At 41.8% G+C, this 18,974-nt stretch overlaps 2 protein-coding genes across 3 annotated transcripts; both read left to right on the top strand.

Annotated features, from left to right (window-relative positions):
• Nucleotides 1–11,612: 11,612 nt before the first annotated feature.
• paox1 (polyamine oxidase (exo-N4-amino) 1) lies at nt 11,613–15,014 on the top strand. 2 transcript variants are annotated; one of them, XM_048252859.1, is made up of 9 exons: nt 11,715–11,753; nt 11,858–12,007; nt 12,389–12,827; nt 12,923–13,116; nt 13,477–13,726; nt 13,834–13,946; nt 14,393–14,550; nt 14,727–14,915; nt 14,960–15,014. In XM_048252859.1, exons 2-8 carry the CDS (start codon nt 11,860–11,862, stop codon nt 14,886–14,888), a joined length of 1,464 nt encoding a protein of 487 aa, XP_048108816.1. In that variant the 5' UTR covers nt 11,715–11,753; nt 11,858–11,859; the 3' UTR covers nt 14,889–14,915; nt 14,960–15,014. The 2 variants fall into 2 exon arrangements, with proteins under 2 accessions (XP_048108817.1, XP_048108816.1); XM_048252860.1 differs by lacking the exons at nt 11,715–11,753; nt 14,960–15,014 and adding an exon at nt 11,613–11,625 and having other exon boundaries at nt 14,727–14,902.
• A 710-nt stretch (nt 15,015–15,724) lies between these two features.
• Nucleotides 15,725–18,908, top strand: mrpl55 (mitochondrial ribosomal protein L55). Its single transcript, XM_048253050.1, has 3 exons — nt 15,725–15,907; nt 16,791–16,989; nt 18,673–18,908. The coding sequence occupies exons 1-3, from the start codon at nt 15,864–15,866 to the stop codon at nt 18,823–18,825; spliced, it is 396 nt and encodes a 131-aa protein (XP_048109007.1). The 5' UTR covers nt 15,725–15,863; the 3' UTR covers nt 18,826–18,908.
• Nucleotides 18,909–18,974: the final 66 nt, after the last annotated feature.

Consider the following 18,974-nt stretch of genomic DNA (forward strand, 5'->3'; position numbering starts at 1 on the left):
CTGCTGGTCTGTTTATTCTCCTGGTTCACCAAAGGTGGACAGAGTATAGCGGTGTGAGCAGGGGTCTTTATATTGGAAACACAGGCCTCTCCCAAGAAAACCATAAGTTCAGAGAGAGAGCAGTGCATTACAGTAATACTTCGGCATGCTCTGCTGAAACCGCACACATGTGAACAAGCTGCAGGAGGTCTGCCTGACAGACTGGGAGACTACGAATATGACATTATGGTGGAACAGGAACTTATTGTTGTGGGCTGTCGGCAAGGAGACAATACCCCCCAACACAAACACACACACACACACACACACACACACACACACACACACACACACACAGAGTCCCCTGAGCAGATGCACGTGTGAACCTCTTCGCCACACAGCCTTGTGCTTCCTGTTTGGGCCAATACAGAAGCCAGCTTCCTGTTTCCTCACTTGAGCCTTTGAGATGGGGTTTGGAAGCGTCCCACAAAGCAGCACTGACTGCTCTCACACACTTCATGGGTCATGAGGACTATGTGCCCTGAGGTTTCATATTGATGTCTACCCTTCCCACTGACTAGCTGAGACCAGGGGCATCGCCAGAAATTGTGGGCCAAAACCCAATGAAAGAGTATAATCTAATATCATAATTTCACTTTTTTTTCGAGTGCCATCTCTCTACTGAAGCCCTGGGTAGTCCCCCCAACACCCCTGGCTGAGACTAGTCCCACATATAGACCAGCTCAGGTCTCTCACATCTCAATGGGATCTAAAGACCAGGCTCAGACGGGTCTTATAATCCAGCTGTAGTGCAGAATCGGCCTCACAGGATCCTCGTGCATCAGAGTTCTAAAAGGTTTAAACACTTTTTAATGTATTACTGTAACTGCTCAAGTGCCCTCCCTCCCAGAGAGCAGCTGGCTTCAGCACGTATCAAGGCCGGGACACATATCCAGATTCTGACCTGGCCTCACATGGGTCTGAACCATCTCGATTGGTGGTTTGGTGCAGTTCGAATCCTCTTGATCTCATGTGGGTCTTTATGACAGACAGGTTGCCACCAGCACGTGCGTAACCTCATCTGTCTCTAATTTCCATGGTGCTGAAGCCCTTTTTCTCTTCCAATGATTCCAATCATGAACTGTGACGTCAACGCAAGTGATTGCATCTCCCCCCTGCTCCCCCAAGAATTCCTCCACCCCCTCTCCCCTCTCCCGCCCTGTCAAACCCACATGAAGGTGGCACGCAGAGCACAGAGAGAAAGAGAGAGAAAAGGAGGGCGAGAGAGTGGGAAAGAGAGTGGGAGAGAGAGAGAGGGAGAGAGAGTGGGAGAGAGAGAGAGGGGGAGAGAGAGAGAAAGAGGGAGAGGAGAGAGAGGGAGAGAGAGGGAGAGAGAGTGGGAGAGAGAGAGAAAGAGGGAGAGAGTGGGAGAGAGAGTGGTAGAGAGAGAGAGGGAGAGAGAGAGAGCGCATTCAGGATCTCACAGCTGCAGCCATTTACAGACACACTGACCGAAGGCTGCCTGCCAGCCCTGTTGTGCTGGGACAGTTGGAGACACCTTCACACAGCAGCCAGCTTTCAGCTGGAGCAGCAGGGCCTCTGGTCATTCACTACCATGAGGAAAAAGGACTACGGATACAATGGCGTCACACCAATCAGAGCGAGAGGCTTTTGGTGCCCACACACACACACACACACACACACAGTCAGCTGAGAAAGCGTGCTGTACACCTTCAGCATCAACAGAATCAGTGTAAAAGTTAAAATCATGAATTGTGTTCAGGTAACATGATCAGACATTTGGTGGGTTTGATTTGATTCGTTTAAGATGAGAGAGTTCAGAATACCCCCTGAGGAAGCAGGAGATGGCACGGACCAGACCAAGCCCATGAGAACACTAGTGCCCCACTGAAGAATGTGCCTGCACAGTGATGTCATTGTTCCAGACTGGTGAGCAGATCCCTGCTGTTTGTGTGTGTGTGTGTGTGAGAGTGTGTGTGTGTGTGTGTGTGTGTGTGTGTGTGTGTGTGTGTGTGTGTGTGTGTGTGAGAGAGAGTGTGTGTGTGAGAGAGAGAGAGAGAGTGTGGGAGGTCTGGAGTGGCACACAAATGCTTCTGGTGCTAATGAGCGGAACAGATGAGGGGAAACTCACCATGGCCCTGCACATGGTGTGTGTATGTGTATGTATATATGTTTGTGTGCTTGTATGTGTGTGTGTGTGTATATATGTGTGTGTGTGTGTGTGTGTGTGTGTACTGTACTGTACTGGATGTATTCTGTATAGAATGCATGTGTTGCATTTGCAGTACAGATGTGTGTGTGTGTGTGTGTGTGTGTGTGTGTGTGTGTGTGTGTGTGTGTGTGTGTGTGTTAATGATGTATGAACTATGCTATGTAACATAAATGTGTCTATGAGTGTAAAACCATCACAGCAGCTGTCAGATGTAATACAATGTTCAACTTTTATTCGTGTGCATATTCATACATTAGTCCTGCATGCCTTGGACTGTGATGCTGAGGACCAGACTGGATATTGACAAACCTAACTTCGTGAAAGGGCTGTGAGAGCCAACTGATTAAAGATGGCGTCATCTCCTTTAATGAGCCTATTGACTAGAGTCTGTAGACGAGTTAAATCAGTGTTATTGGCTCGGTCTCAAATTAAAAAGTAAAAAAGAAGAAGAAGAAGAAGAAGAAGCAGACTTGTATTGCTCAAGACTGACCCTCTCCCTCCTAATCTCTCTCTGCGTTGAACACCATGGCACCATGGTGCATCTCCCAGGTTGTGCAATTCAGTAGGGGAGTGGGACCTCCTCCCTACGGCCCTGGCTCTGAATCACAGCATGCCGGGCATAGTTGGTGCTTGGTGCTAAGGGTGGAGGATGCTAACTGTACGCTCTCTCCGGATGCCTCTGCTACTCCTGACTCACGTTCACCAGATAGCGTTAGAAGAGCAGCTGTTTAGAGCGCAGTAAACACCACTGAGACAGCCCCCTGAACACACACACACACACAGACACACACACACACACACAGACACACACACACACATACACACACATACACACAAACAAACACGCGCACACAGACACACACACACCGATTCGCTGGATACTGTTGCGTCCTTCACTGCACCTCTCCACCTCATTGCAGTGTTTATTCACAGCTAAGCTAATTGTGCGGAGCCCCCTTCATATCTTTCAAACACGGCATCACGGTGTTGAGTGCTGCAGCTGTTGTTATTTGTTTGCTTTATTTCCTAGCATTTTAGTAAAAGCACAACTCGCTTGGCTGTCCCTTGATTAAAGGAACCGGCTGTGGTGATGCCGTGTCACAACCGTGATGGAAAAGCAAACGGATCAGGCATAACTTTTCTTAGTCTGACCTGCATGGGAACAGCTCAGTCTCCTACTCAAAACAGGAAAGCTCAGAAACTCAATATCAAAACATTGGTTACGAGATCCCTCTGGTCTGCAGTGACAAGCAAAAGGACAACCTCTCAGGACTTTATCTCTATCTGAAATCACAGCTCAGGCTATTCAATGACATTTTATTTTACCATCATGAACAACTGTTCTTCAAGAGGACAACACCATTCCTGCATATTGCCCAACGTCATCTCTGAGAGCTACAAGGAGATTAGGCCCACTACATAGGAATCCTTGTATCACCCACCCGTCAGCATGCAATCCAAAATAAAATAGATGAGAAGGAAAATCTGCTTTGTGTGTGAGTAACACACACAGCTGAGTGTCAAGAGGCCAACGTTTCAGCACAGAGTTCCTGATTAAGACATCCAAAGGAATGCAAGACTGAAGCTGACCAACACTTCACTGTGCACATTTTTGTAATGGTGATTCACTGGTGAAAGCCCACTTGTTTAAATCTAACACAGTAATATTAGGAACATTTGAGTGTCTTTTGAAGTAACTGAACAGAACCTCAGAGATCATCACTTTTTGCTTTGTAAGTAAAAGTGAAGACTGTGTAGGATGCCATTATCTCAAGTCAAAAGTGCAAGCATAACCTCAGATTCGGATTCCTCCTTGATCATCACCTTGTACGTCTCACTTAGCGAGATGAAAAATCCAAACTGGAGTTCAGGTAGCAGCTAGGAGCACAGAGACGCTGATGGTGCAAAACTGGAGTCATTGGAAGGACATTCACTAATCTACTGCACCAGTGCCACTGGTGTAGACTGGTCTCTCCCGAACAACTGGCCCACAACTGTCAATATCACAAATTGAATTTAGAACATTTAATGAATAGTCTCCTTGCTCAGCCCTCTGCAGCAACACAGAATTAAATTATGACTTCCCATAAACAAATGGCAGGCCCAATTCACAATTATGTACTTCATGTAAAAAATACCTTTCAATAGTATACATCATTGTATATTACATAATAAAATTGGAATTGAATCAGAATTGAATCTAAGAGTGTAATATGTGGACTTTGGATCTTTGGATTATTTTGATGTTACTGAATCATACTCTGGAAAAGTGTGTGTTCTGGAACCTCCTCCATACTTCTCCTCGTTCTGTATCATACCACAAGAGGGGCAGCCTATATGTTAGAACCTGCTGTGTTCTTAACTCAAGGGAACATATGCCGCCTTCATGATCTGTGGAACTATAGGCACCCCTCGCCACGTGAAAAGGCGAGGGGTGCCCTCGCCCTCTCACTGTTGCGCTATGACGCGGTTGATGCCTGACCCTCCCCTCCCCAAGCTGAGGTGCAAACAACACCACGTCTAACCCCGTCATTCATGTGCCCTGGAGTATGAACAATCGATGTGATTTTTTTCATCCGTCTGATGATGTGCGTACTAAGCCCACTCAGGCTGAGCGTGACTCTGTATGAGGGAGGTGGAGAGGGGCACAGCTGCCCCGCCCAGGGGTCAGTAGAAAGTGAGAATCCCCGTTATTACGCTGCATGACTGAACTTATGAGAGTACATGTGAGAAAGCCGCATAAGCGACAGTGTTTTTTTTCCAGTGCACCTAAGTGCTTATGGAGCCTCACATAGAGACTCGATACAAAATAATGCTTGATCAATAAAATAGTCATTTAAAACTGAACACAATGGGAATAAGTCAGAAACCAAACCAACAAAAGTACAGTAGGCTAACCTACCTCCCAAAACAATATGTTTGTCTAGAATAACAATGCTCTTACACAGTAGCACACAGTCCACCCAACTCTCATGTTGATGCTACTCGAACATTTTTGTGGACGTCATGTGTTTACAGATCCTGCTATAAATCACTTAGATCAGAGCTCGCAGGTGTCCTCTGGGAAACTTCTGAAGCGTTTGATTTGACTCCTTTGTGTTTGTGCAATAACGGTCATCGTCAAAATAAATTAAACACTAAGTTGCCTGCTACTTCACTAAAGTTTCACCCAACTAAATGAGACAGATCACACCGCAACCCACGCCCGTGGAATACAGCAGCAACGATAGCACTCCAAAGAAAATGACTCATCTTACCGTTGGTCCTTATGAAGATGCAGGTGAAGGGGGGCAGTAAAGTTGTCCAAATTTCACAGTGCCAAACGCGGCATCGAGACGTTATGCACTCGAATTGTCACTCTTCGTCTCCCAAGTCGCCCTAAATCTGTTCTGATGATTCGTTGGACAGATAGAGCCTACAGATTATCACCTCCCGGGGCGTGCGCACCTCCGCGCGTTACGGAAGCTCGAGCTGATGTTTGAAATGCAACTCGCTGGCTCATGCTTTCACTAGAGCGCGTGTCCGTCAAGGAGATGCTGCATAGACGTAGCTATTAGACATTCCATTCCAGCTCCCGTGGTCTTGCCCGGCAAACAGGCTCTGTGAAACATGACAAGAACGTTTATATTTACGACCAGGGTCACCTTCAGAAAGATAAACTTTGCTATCCCTCAACCCTGTGCCTTTTTGAAGTTGCCGGAACGTCAACTCGAAACTACTCGTTTAACTTATTTTGCATATAATTAATGGCATAGATCCAAGGGTAGGTTTGGTCTTAGCTTTGGTGGGGACACATCCCCAAATCCTGTTGTCACGATATCAACATTATTGTTTCAATACCAATAGCAAGTGAAAAATCTCGATTTCGATACTTTTGTCGTCCTTTTGCGATTTTTAAAAAAATATTTGGTTTGGGGGCCCCCACCACCTTGACGCCATCAGTAATATTGAATATTATGTGATCATTTACATCAGTGGCAATAGTCAGGGGGCTTCTGTGGTAATCATGTGGTAATCATGTGGTTTCTGTGGGATTGAAATGTTATTTTTTGGAGAGTGGTTGGACTGTCTTTAGAGGTCATTGAACATGGAGAAAAATTATGTTCCATTTTTTTACCTGTTTTAAACCTATTTTTGTGAATTTGTATATTTCACTATAATTTACACCATACATTTTGCCTAAATCACTGGCTATGTTGAATAAAGTTCACAAAACAGTTATTTTTATTTATACAGTTATAAGGCCATATCTGTGTATTATTTGAAATTTTAGGCTATGGTATGTTTATTTTTTTCTTCACACAGGATTAGTGTGTTAGTGTGCCACAGGGACATTTTAAGTGTCAAAAGTGTGCCGTGGCACAAAAAAGGTCGAAAAACACTGGTTTAGATCATACCTTCCTAACCGTCAACAATTTGTACAGGTCCATAATAAACCATCTACCCAGATTATGGTAAAATGTGGAGTGCCTCAAGTCTCAGTACTGAGGCCCCTGTTGTTTAGCAGATGATACATAACTATACCTCTCCATAAAACCTGATGAATTAACACCGTTAGGCAAACTTGACACATGTATAAGAGATATAAAGACATGGATGACGAATAATTTCCTGCTTTTGAACTCAGATAAAACAGAAGTCATGGTTTTAGGTTCTAAAAAGATGAGGGATATATATCCACATCACAGGCTACATATGGAAAATAGTTTCACATAGTGCAAGGATATATAGATTCAATTCATCATGTTTGCTATGTCATTAGATAAAATGAATGTTCAAATAAACAAGTCAAAGTCAAAGAAAATCTTTCTGGGATGAGATCACGATGAGATCGTGTCTCGTGATGTTCATTTCTATGAGTATGGAAATGTACCATAGTTTATGTTTTATTTATTTGCATTGTGCAGGCTACATTCACAAATACATTAGCCTACATAAACAGAATAGGAACAGGAAAATGTCTCGGATCCATTGTTTATTGCGACTGCAAGATTGGTAGCCCAATTAACAATCAATGACATGATAACTTTTATTCTGTGCTTTATGCGACTGTCCAGCACACCCTTATTCAACATGACTCCTAACCTTGGTTGAACGATTACAGAAGCTAGGTTTAGCTGTGACAATATCCTTGAATTTCTTGAATTTCCCCTGGGGATCAATAAAGTATCTATCTATCTATCTATCTATCTATCTATCTATCTATCTATCTATATCCTGGGTAATATCCTAACAGTTAATGCTGTTTTCCACAGTAAAATCCGCATTTGAAAGCCTGGTCACCAGTTGCCAGTTTTTATGGCTAGTTACTTTGCCTATTAGACTCTGCATAATGAAAAAGCTTTGAATGTTCCTTTTCTTCTTTGGTGGCATAGCTGATCTACAAAGCACCAAAAGGGGCAAAGGGAATATTACAAATCTTTAAAACTGGCCTTTTAGGGTTTTGTATTGGTAGACATCCCTGATAACTTATACCGACACACTCGCTCACTTTTCTGCCAGTGCATCACAAAGTGAAGTAGGCCTATGCTATGCTTTGACGCTGTTGTGCGTGTCAGATAACCCCCTTCGGTTTCAGCCAATCAAATGACAGTGTTTCTTTTACTGTCGTCCTGGCCGTCTGAATAGCACAAAGGAGTTCGCTAAAATATTGGTGGGGACATTTTTGTCATCTCAAAATATTGATTAGGACTAGTCCCTAGCGTCCCACCCTAAACCAACGCCCATGCATAGATGAACGTGCTACACACTCTAAATGCAACCTTTTATGATCAGTGATTTGGTAACAAAATGAAAAATCTAACTCGTCATGATCAATCTGAATTCATGCAACTATTAGAGAAAATATAAACTTGACACATGTAATTAAAAATGCTGCTTCAAAAAAAAAAACTGCTTCAATGTTAACTGCCACTGTTGTGCAGGGATATGAAAATCTTTAATTATAATGCTGCTTATACTCTTTCTATTCTTTTGATGACATATAGCTGATTTATGGAGTGGACTGGAAGCCCATATAAAAAGGTGACTTCACTCAGGGCAGGGAGCCAAAGCAAACTCAGCTGTGTGTGCCTGACCATTGTTTCTGGGTAGCTCTGACCAAACCTTATCATTTCCCCTTTTCATCATTGCCAGGCCATATAATTATTCTCAACCACCATATCAAAATAATGTCTGAGTAGGAAAGCCATTTATCCAATGTAATGAAACATCATTGTGTAAATATGTGTTTCCAACTTATTCTCATTATTTTATTTATTTTCAAAACAAAACATATACAGATCTCAACGTAATTTAAGCACTTGTTGATGGGAGGACTACGGTTTTATTACTCTCACTCTTAATTGCATAATCAAATGCTTTTTCTCCTTGTTGAGACTGGTAGGTGTGATGAGGTAAAGCATTTTGGAGAGGTATTTGTCTGTGTGATGTTTCTGAGTCATAAGCACTCCACAGGGAGCGATGAGCACCCTGTTATCAGCGGATAATGGTCGTCGTTTTTCCCCTGGTTGAGAAGATGAAGCATGTCTCGGGTTTCACTTTTGATTCTCTCACACTGTCAGACGGAAAGCCACAATGATGTATAATTAGTGGGTTAGCAGGCAGGCAAGCCCTGAGAATACACTCTCTGCCTGTGATACGGTAATACAGGCTGCAAATATTTACATCTGAGAGGTGGTGGGGGTCGAGAGAGAGCAGCAGATGACACACTTGGCGCAAGTCTCTCCCTTGGCCATCAGAGCAGGAGACAAAGCAGGCTGGCCAGACGGCCCACGGACAAGTCCAAGGGGAAGCAGCACAATGAGGCCGCTCACAGAGCAGAAACCGTCAACAAATGTTGTATTGTCAGAAACATTTTTTTTTTTATTGTGTTGGAGGAAGAGCCTGCACAAAGTGCAGAGACACACACACAGACAGAGGGATGTCTCAAGCCATGAGTTCAACCTGTACATAGAGCACCATAGGTTGTGTTGTGTGTAATTCTACACGATTCATTTAGTAGACGCGTTCCTCCAAAGCACACAAGTACATGGTGTAGCGAAAAACCCCGATAAGGAACTTTACTTCAGACCTCACGATAAAAGGGCCCTGTGGTTATACTGTCCTGTCAAAACAAAATCATGGGTTCTTCTTTAAAGTACAGTTTACTTATCTAGTTTAGTAGCTAAATCACATACTCCCCGGGACAGCTCTGTGTAATGACTTGGTATCAAACCCATAACCTACAGTGTAGGCAATCCACTTAACCTGTTGAGCTAGGAACAATAATTCAGAACATTTTAAATAAGCTAAGTGTGCTCACTTGGTATCAAAGCCATTACCTTAAGAGTTGTCATTGTACTTTACCTGTTGAGCTATAAGAACACTAATTCATACGTATGTGCAAATTACCAAAACGCATTATGTTGTTTCCCTAACATAACTGTGGGTACATGACATTTATTTATGCAGTAGGCCACTCACTATGTGTCAGAGCCTTGTGTTGTATAATTGCACATCAAGGTGTCATTTTCAAGCTTAGTGGTCAGAACACTTACCGGTATACATCCTTAGGAGGGGTCCTGTTTTAACAGTTCTAAAAATGGTTTAAAGATGGAGTGCATAATTTTTGTCACAGCTACCAATTAGGCTATGGATAGACAGATATGTTGTACATAATATAAAAATCTTTACTGTAGCCTAGTGCTTTATCAGCGCTTTCACATACTGTAGAGGGAACTGACCAAATTAGGATCTAGCCTTGTGATGTAGGCACAATCAAAGTTACTAACATCAACCTGTGACAAAATCAGTCTTCATGCACTTCAACACACTGGAAGTCCTTAAGCATATTAGGCCCACTCTGGTGAGGGGTGTGGTCTCTGTGCATTCTTCTGCCATCTGTGGTGTAGAAGGGAAGCCCCTTTCTGTTCTCTAACCCCAGACATCATTTATCACCCCAGCTCACCTGCCCCCTGTGCCTGCTGCTGCTAAGCCTCCCTTGCTTTGAAGGGGAGAGATACGAGATCTTTGGATACATGAGAACACACACACACACACACACACACACACACACACACACACACACACACACACACACACACACACACACACAATAACACTGAGAAAATGATAAATTATACTGATGATAAATTAATGTCACAATAAGGTCATTGATTTAGCAGACCTGCCTGGAACAAAGGAGGAGAACTGTTGAATGCGACTGGGCTGTTTTTCCATTGCCTTCAGCTGTGTGTGTTGAAGTTTGGCTTTATAGCCCAATTGGGTGCTGACAGGTAGACACAGTATCAACTCTCCTTTGGGAACATGGATAACAGCCATCTATTCCCCTTCATTCCAAGTAAACAAATGCATAATAAATGAGTAAGAATTGATGTACAATTGCGCAGTGAAAGCAAAATAGGCTAATTGTGTTTGACAGCGTTCTTGAGTGTAGCCCTATGATGTGCAAAAAGAGGCAGGACTGACCATGTTGCAACATTGTCCATCTCACAATTATTAATATAGGGCATTATTTTGATTTGGATTGTTGGTTCTGTAGGGTTTAAGGAAGAAGCCTGGCAGACATTAACAGGATGTGTGGCAGAGTCCCTATCCCAGCCAGATTGAGTCAGCAGATATTTATTTTACACTCTCGTAGCCAGCAAACTTGAATTTGCCTTCAGGCTACTGTTTTAAAATGTTGAATATAGTAGGCTACATACTAAACTCTACAATTTATTGAGGTGATGGTCTGCACAGGCATCTAGACTACATGATGCTATATCAGTTCAGATCTTGGCAGGGATCAGCGCTGTTTCAGCATTTTATAGCCTAGCAATGTATTTTATCGAGTAATTGTCAAAGAATCATTATACCAAAAGCAATCTGTGTGGCACTACAAGGGGAACAGTGTAATCCCACAAACCTTCATTATCATCACATAGGCTACAATTTAGCACAAATGTATATTTTGTTTTCAGAACGCCAGTTTGGCGCAAGAGCCCAGTACAATATGAAATGTAGCATGTACCGTATGTTTAAACCACATAGCTTATGTTTAAACCACAGTCAACATGAATTGTGTTCTGTGTGTGATACCAAAAACTAGTTGAGGCCAAGTCAGACCAATATACTTAGCATGTAATACCTGCCATCTTGTGGTCAAAACAGGAACACCATGCTGGGGTCTCTAGGACTTTCAACAAATGTCTTGTAGGTTAGATGTTACCATGCAAAGTGCGACCACATCACATCTGTCTCTAGTTTAGCGATATATTTAATTAAGCTACTTTGTAAGTTGTTGTTTGTTAGTCTGTTACTTGTCTGTTTTTGCCTCCCACGAAATTCTGAAGTATGAGGGTGGAGACTAATAGTGCATAGTGCATGCGTCTTCTGTTTTATCAGGAAGTGCTCAGATTGCATTGGCTGAGGTGCGTTTGCGAGCCTGCCTCTTTTTAAAGACTTTATACTAATTTGAAAAACAAAATAACCTACTTTACCCTAGATATTTCCCTAGATATTCAGTTAAATGATAGACAGCAAAGGCTACACAGCTCAGGTGTTGATAGGCTACTAAGCAATATGTAACGATTATTTCCACCAAATAATTATTATTCTTCAATGTTTGTGTCATTCTTTAATGTTTGTGTAATTTATTTACAGTGATGGGGGAAAATCCTAAAATTGTGGTACTAGGTGCGGGGCTTGCTGGAATAGGAGCAGCCACTAAACTGCTAAGTCTGGGATTCAAAGATGTCACAATAATTGAGGCATCTGGAGTAGCTGGAGGGAGAATAGCTAAGGCGTGTCTTGGTGAGTTTAGAAACAATTCAATTATGTTTACCTAATGTAAAGGGAGTCAATTTATATTGAATATTTGAATCACAAATGATCATTTGAGCTTAAGTTATTTGCTTTACACAACAGCTACCAATTCAAGTTTCACTTCTGTACTTCAATTCCTGTCAGCAAAAATGTTGTGATTTCACATGATATAGCCAACATCATCTATAATACAAATAGTTTTGCCATGTAATTTCAAACTTTTTATAAGATCTCTTCAAAAACTCTATGGTCCATAATTGTCTATTCTATTCTATTCCATTCTGCTCTATTCCAATGTGATCTCGTCTGATCTATTCTAGTGTTGTCTGATTTGATCTATTCTATTGAATTCTATTCTGTTTTCTACAGGCACGTCCTGGGTGGATACAGGAGCTCAGTGGATCCACGGAGCCTCGGAGGCGAACCCAGTGTACTCCCTGCTGCAGCAGCAGGGCCTGCTGGAGGATGTAGTGACTGAGGAGGGCACTGAGCTCGTGTTCCACAGCAAGGGCCACAGACTCAGCGAGTACCTGGCCAGCCATGTGTACGAGGCTGGGGAAGGCATCATGAGACAACAGCACCGGGGGAACCCTGGGAAGAACATCGGTGACTACTACGCTGAGAAATCTCTCGGTCTAGCCAACAACTTGAGGAGCAGTGGAGAGGCTAAACAAGAAGATATACTAAATATTCTGTCTCTGGTGGGTAAGAGCCTTCTGATAGACATTGGTGCGCCTGCCCTCAACAGTGTGTCACTTGACTCTTGGCAGTACTACACCAACATGGGTGAGGACCTCAACATTGAGGGGTGAGTAGAATCTTTAGGATAACTATTTTACATCCGGTTTTATGTCGGTAAAGTAACAACCCTTGTACCTACGATGTTGTATGTTTGTGACACAGGAAAATGTTTCTCTTGACTGAAAAACTGTTGGGAGACTTCCCTAAGGAAAGGCTGCTCTTGCGTAAAGCTGTGCTGAAGATTAACTGGGATGGCTGTTTCAGTGGAGATGAGAGTCGCATCTACCCTGTCTGCATTGAGTGTGAAAATGGGGACAAGTTTCTTTGTGATCATGTTGTGATTACCGTCTCACTTGGTAAGACCCATGTTGCCTCCTTGTTATCTTATTTGCTTCAGAGCTTCCTGAATGGTTATCAAGCTAATGGCACGTGGTGCCCAGGCTAAATCCCAATCTGTCACCTAAACTCCCATGAGTAAAGTGTTCACATATGCCCACTTGGGAAAAGGGCTCAGAAAGGGTGCAAGCGAGCCCTTAAGCACTTCACAATATCACAGTGGGACAGCCCTAAGCCCTCACCAAGTTTGCGGGAACGCGGATCAAAGTGTGTGAGTTGCTAAGGGGAGACATTGTGATTGGGCCATACTGTCAAATTAGTTTGTTGGCTAATAATAATAAGTAATAATTACCCGTAGTGGTTTCCTTTGACTTTAACAGGCTGCTTGAAAGCTGCACCACCAACCATGTTTGACCCTCTGCTCCCAGAGGACAAGAGGGAGACCATAGAGAAGCTTGGCTTTGGCTGCATCAACAAGATCTTCCTGCAGTATGAGGAGGCTTTCTGGGAAAGGGATGTGGAGAGCATCAGCCTACTGTGGGAGAATGAGACCCCAGCTTCCTTATCCACAGATGCCACCCAGTGGCAGAGAAATATACAGCTTTTCACCGTCATGAGACCAAGGGAGAAGTAAGTTCTCCCTTACAAAATTAAGAAATCTATGAAATTCAGTAAAAATGTTGAAATCTCAGATTTATTCATATTACTGACCTGCGGCGTGCCATTTATACTTCAAGGTTTGGTCATGTTTTGATTGGCTGGTGCTCGGGAAATGTTGCACGGCACATTGAAACTCTGACAGAGGCTCAACTCTCTGCAGCCATCACCTGTAACTTCAGGATGTTCATGAGTAAGCATGCAACAAAACAGCCCAATGCACAGCTTTTCAGTTAACAGCCACATGCAACGTTTCTGACAAAGTTATGTTTTAAAGTGCAAAAAATGTGATTGTCTTCAAAACTCCCCAGGGCTCTGATATTATCATCAGAAAATAATTGGCTAGAAATTTTATCTCCACCTCCCAACAGTTTTGTGTGTTTAGTGTGTATTTTTCGGTCTGTTTGGAGGAAGTTAACAAGAACTGCTGTTTACAGCTTAACTTAATGATGACAGTGTATTTAACTATTACAGAGAAATCTAGTCACTTTGGACCAACAAAAGTACTTTGGAGAACAAAAACAACTCGCAGAAAGTTTTTTTTTTTTTATCTCTGGTCACAAAATATAGAAAACATTTGGCCAACTATCATGGTAGGGAGAAAAAAATCAGTTATAAACCAAAGCATGTCTTTCCCAGGTAACCCTTGCATTCCCTGTCCTAAGAGGGTTTTACGCACACAATGGCATAGTGAGGCATTCATTAGGGGTGCATACACTTATATCCCAGCTGGCGTGGATGCTGTGATCATGGACAAGTTGGCTCATCCCTTATCAAGCCGGAAAAGCCCCACAGAGGTAAATACAATAACAATTGATACCTCATTAATTAATACCTAGTCAATAGCAATGATTCTTGATATTAAAACCGTACTTCTGAATGAATGAAGCCTGAATGACAGTGCCCCCCCCTCTCTCTTTCTCTCTCTCTCTCTCTCTCTCTCTCTCTCTCTCTCTCTCTCTCTCTCTCTCAGGATCTGCAGGTACTCTTTGCTGGGGAGGCCACAATGAAAAACCTGTATGGAACAGTACAGGGGGCTTTGCTCTCTGGCTACAGGGAGGCAGAGAGGCTGTCTCTGCATTATGGAAGACCAGCACCTGCATCAACTCCATCTTCATCTCCTCTGGCAACATAACTGCACCTGCATCAACTCCATCTTCATCTCCTCTGGCAACATAACTGCACCTGCATCAACTCCATCTTCATCTCCTCTGGCATCATAATAACTCTTCCCATTCCAAAGTTGGCTGTCCCATGAGACTATTGGCATCTATTTTGCTTGTATGTTTTTGATCCTGGCAAAAGACACAGTAACCAATAGCAAATAGCTATACATCCCTTCAGTGCAATGTTGGTGATTTGCTTGAATGGAGTGTTGTTAAATTACTGAGCTGTTTTGTTTTGAGTGTACACATAAAATGGCCAGGTACAGAAGCGTGAGGAGAAATTCACAGAATCTGACAAAAGTGTGGAACCACTTAATATCCCCTGTAATGTAAAAATAATGTTTGCTTCATTTCTGTTGCATTTGTGGGTATGTTACATATTAATCAATAATCATCAGTTTCTAAAAAAAATATTTTGTACAGTGTGATAATGTTTTGTATGTTAGGCCTACTTTGCTTTTTAAACAGAAAGACAAAACATGTCCTTCGGTTGTAGCCTATTGAGAAAACATTCAGATCATTGTCAATACAACCTGAAAGACAAAGCTACTCATCAATATCTAGCTCTGGCTCAGATCATAGTTTAATCTATTTGTTATTTGCAACTGCTTGACATAATTGTATAATGGTTTAAATACTTTTTGAATGATTAAACATATAATTTGTTGTCATTTATTTGTAGTCATTTTTTAAAAATCTGCAGCCTACATTATGTCAATAGCCTAAATTACCAACATTAAATCGATCTGTAGATAATAGCGATAGGACAACACGGTAAAGAGGAACCAAGAAATGTACAGCCAGTGTTTCTAGCCGGCAACAATTCCGTCGACACAGATCCATGTGACCTTGGCAAAATGCTACTTCTCCACAAATAATAATTGTTGCTCTCCGTTCCTATCCAATCGTTTTCCTGCGTTGACTTTAAAGAGTCAAATAAAACCATGGCTTTAACTAAAACATGGATGGCTAAAGCATGTCTATACAGGTATGTGGAGTTTGCAGGTCAAAGAAGCGCTGGCTAACGTTATGGCATGCATATAATTCTGAACTAGCTGCCCAGTATCACCACCATTTTAAAAGGAACAACAATGATTACATTAGTTGAATTCTGTTTTGTTTATTATTATTTTTTTAAAAAAAAAGAGATTAAGCTCGATTTAGCCTATATTTATCATTCAGTGTGGTAAGTACAGTAGCTTAGAAAACCTGGAATGCAGTTAGCATCTAACTAACATTAGGATCAGAAGTGCAAGTAGCACCACTACAGTATAAATAATGATGTTATTATAACGTTATGTACAGACTATGAACTGTGGAGTTGAACTGTATATTAAATATGTTGCAATGTGTAGATATATTTGTGGGGACTGCGAAGTAAGGTTATGAAGGCCTAGTGGGAGTATTTTTCGATAGATAGATAGATAGATAGATACATTATTGATCCCCAGGGGAAATTCAAGAATTTTTCTAATTCCTGAGGCAGTATGAACATGTTACCAACATTATAAAAAGCGTCAAAGGCAGTAGTGTGATGAATGTAAGGCCACACATGCAAGCAGAAATAGAGCTGGTCTAGCCCAAGAAGTAATATTTTAAAGTCATTCATAAATGTATACTGAACTGAATCTAAACTTTCAAAAATTGTATCTCAAATCAAATCGTAATTGCAATATCTGCCAGATATCGCAGTTAGATATTTTCTGTACTAGTGCAGTATTTTATACAAAGATGTATGGTGATTGATGGTGTCCAATAAATTGCCTTAATTCCATTGATGGGATACCCTAAGTTATTATATTTTCTATGTTTTATATGTGTTTGGCGGTCAAAACTCCATGCATCTTTAATCATACATTTCTCTTTCACAGATGTCTGCAGAGTGCACTCCATAGACATGCAGTTGTTGCATCTGCGTTACACACGACTGGTCTTCTCCAAACTTCAAACAAGACGTCTGTAGTTCGCTGTGCAAGGAAACAATACGAGAGACAGTATCCAGTCCTGTTGGTCCGTCCTGATGGCTCCACAATCAACATCCGATACAAGGAGCCAAAGAGAATACTCATGGTACGGAATTCTGTTCAGCGCTGCTCTCAAACCTGGATGCCATGCAGATGCTTGAAGCAACTTTATGTGCATTTTATTACACAAATATGTGTTGCTAGGCTTTAACACATGGTAGCATCAATGTATGCATTTCAGACATACACAGAAAAGGTGCTAAATTCCTTGTGCTATTGGTAGAGAATTTCCCACAGTGGCCGATCAACAACATAGCCTCCCCTCCAGAGAGTTTTCATATATATCTGAGGCAAAACTACATAGCCTCCCCTCCAGAGAGTTTTCATATGTATCTGAGTCAAAGCAACATAGCCTCCCCTCCAGAGAGTTTTCATATATATCTGAGTCAATTCAGGTCATCACCACCAGTTTGCCTTTTCAGCAGCCTCAGGCAGCTCCTTTACTGCTCTTTTCAATGATCGTCCTGAAGTGTTGTGGCTGTCTACTGGTCTTGTGTGTGGTTGCCTTGTTCCTTGAGCATGATAATGCATTTATTTCCACCTGGATTGAACTACGTATATGCACTCTATGAACTGGAACTAAGAATCCGCACACATAGACGTTGCTTAACTTGTTCACTATTTTTCACTATTTTTCACTATTTTTCACTATTTTCACTGGTCCGTTTGCAGATTTACAATAGAAATACAATCTTAGCCACAGTATTTATTTTTCGTTTCCTTTTTCACTATTTTCAAGCTGAGTGAAATCTTCATAAAAATGATTAAAATGAAGATTGTTATACAACAGCTTTAAGACACTGGAGTTAGTGAATCACCTCTTGCTCGTTTACAGTTAGACCAGTTAGAATGTTGCAGCCAGGCTACTGACTGGGACTAATAGAGGATGCACATCACTCCTGTGTTAACAGTCTTGCACTGTCTCCCTGTGCATTACACAAACTAGTATAAGGGGCACTGCTTGTGTCCTTTATGGTCTGGCTTACACTGTTGCTGATATGCTATGCCCCCCCCCCCCCAATACACTCTATCAACATCCTTAAAGGTGCAGTCAGAAATTGCGAAGGAAGTCTAGTTTGTTTGTGTTTATGTTTATATTTAAATATATTAGCAGACGCTTTTGTGCAAAAAAGTACATTATATTTTAACCAAGGACCAAACTAAACATGCCAGAGAGACAGCTCACCCCTACCTTCAGTATTCCCAGAGGGTTTCGTTTTTGTTTGGTGGACAGGCTGCCAGGTTTCCAGTTTTCGCAGTCTGGGCTGTCTACAGAGACCATTTGTTTTTTACAGTGTAATCACGGAATGGAAAGCTAGTGGCCGTGAGGAAATGATTGCTGAATGTGACAGATGTTATGGGCTTGAAATTCCATAAAATCCCTGCACCTTTAAGGTCTTGTTGTTGCACTAAGACTTTGGAATGATCTCTTAAGTGACCTTATACATGTCTCAACCCTAACTGCTTTTAAATCTAAACCGAAGATGCACTTTTTCTATCTAGTATGTGGCAACTACTGATACTGAGCTGGAGAACAGTTCTATTGTTGTCATTGTATGCTAATCTATGTGTGTGTGTGTGTGTGTGTGTGTGTGTTTTTAGTGTCATTTGTTTTTTTAATCTTCTATTGTAAAACACTGTGGTTAATTTTAAATGTGTTATATAAAGAGAATTTGCTTGGCTTTACTTTACTTTTCTTTACTTTAACTGTACACAATTATAATTTCAGATGCCAGTGGACATCAGCACTCTGTCAGAAGAGGAGAGGAAATCAAGATTACGGAAGAGGGATCCAAAGAAGACCGTTGTGAAAAAAGAGAAAGATGACTTTGAAGACAACTTTAAAATTGACGACTACAGTCAGTTCTGGAAGAAAAAGTAATTGGAGTATTGTTTGAGTGCCCCTGTTTCTCTGTGTATATTGTAATTAATGTCAGGTCATGTAATAAATATTCTTTTCAACTACAACGGTGAAAAGGACCTTTTTTTCAACAAACATTTAAATGAAAACTTTACATGAATCAGTGTGCA

This window comes from Alosa alosa, chromosome 9, assembly GCF_017589495.1.
Source record: "Alosa alosa isolate M-15738 ecotype Scorff River chromosome 9, AALO_Geno_1.1, whole genome shotgun sequence".
Classification (NCBI taxonomy): Eukaryota; Metazoa; Chordata; class Actinopteri; order Clupeiformes; family Clupeidae; genus Alosa; species Alosa alosa.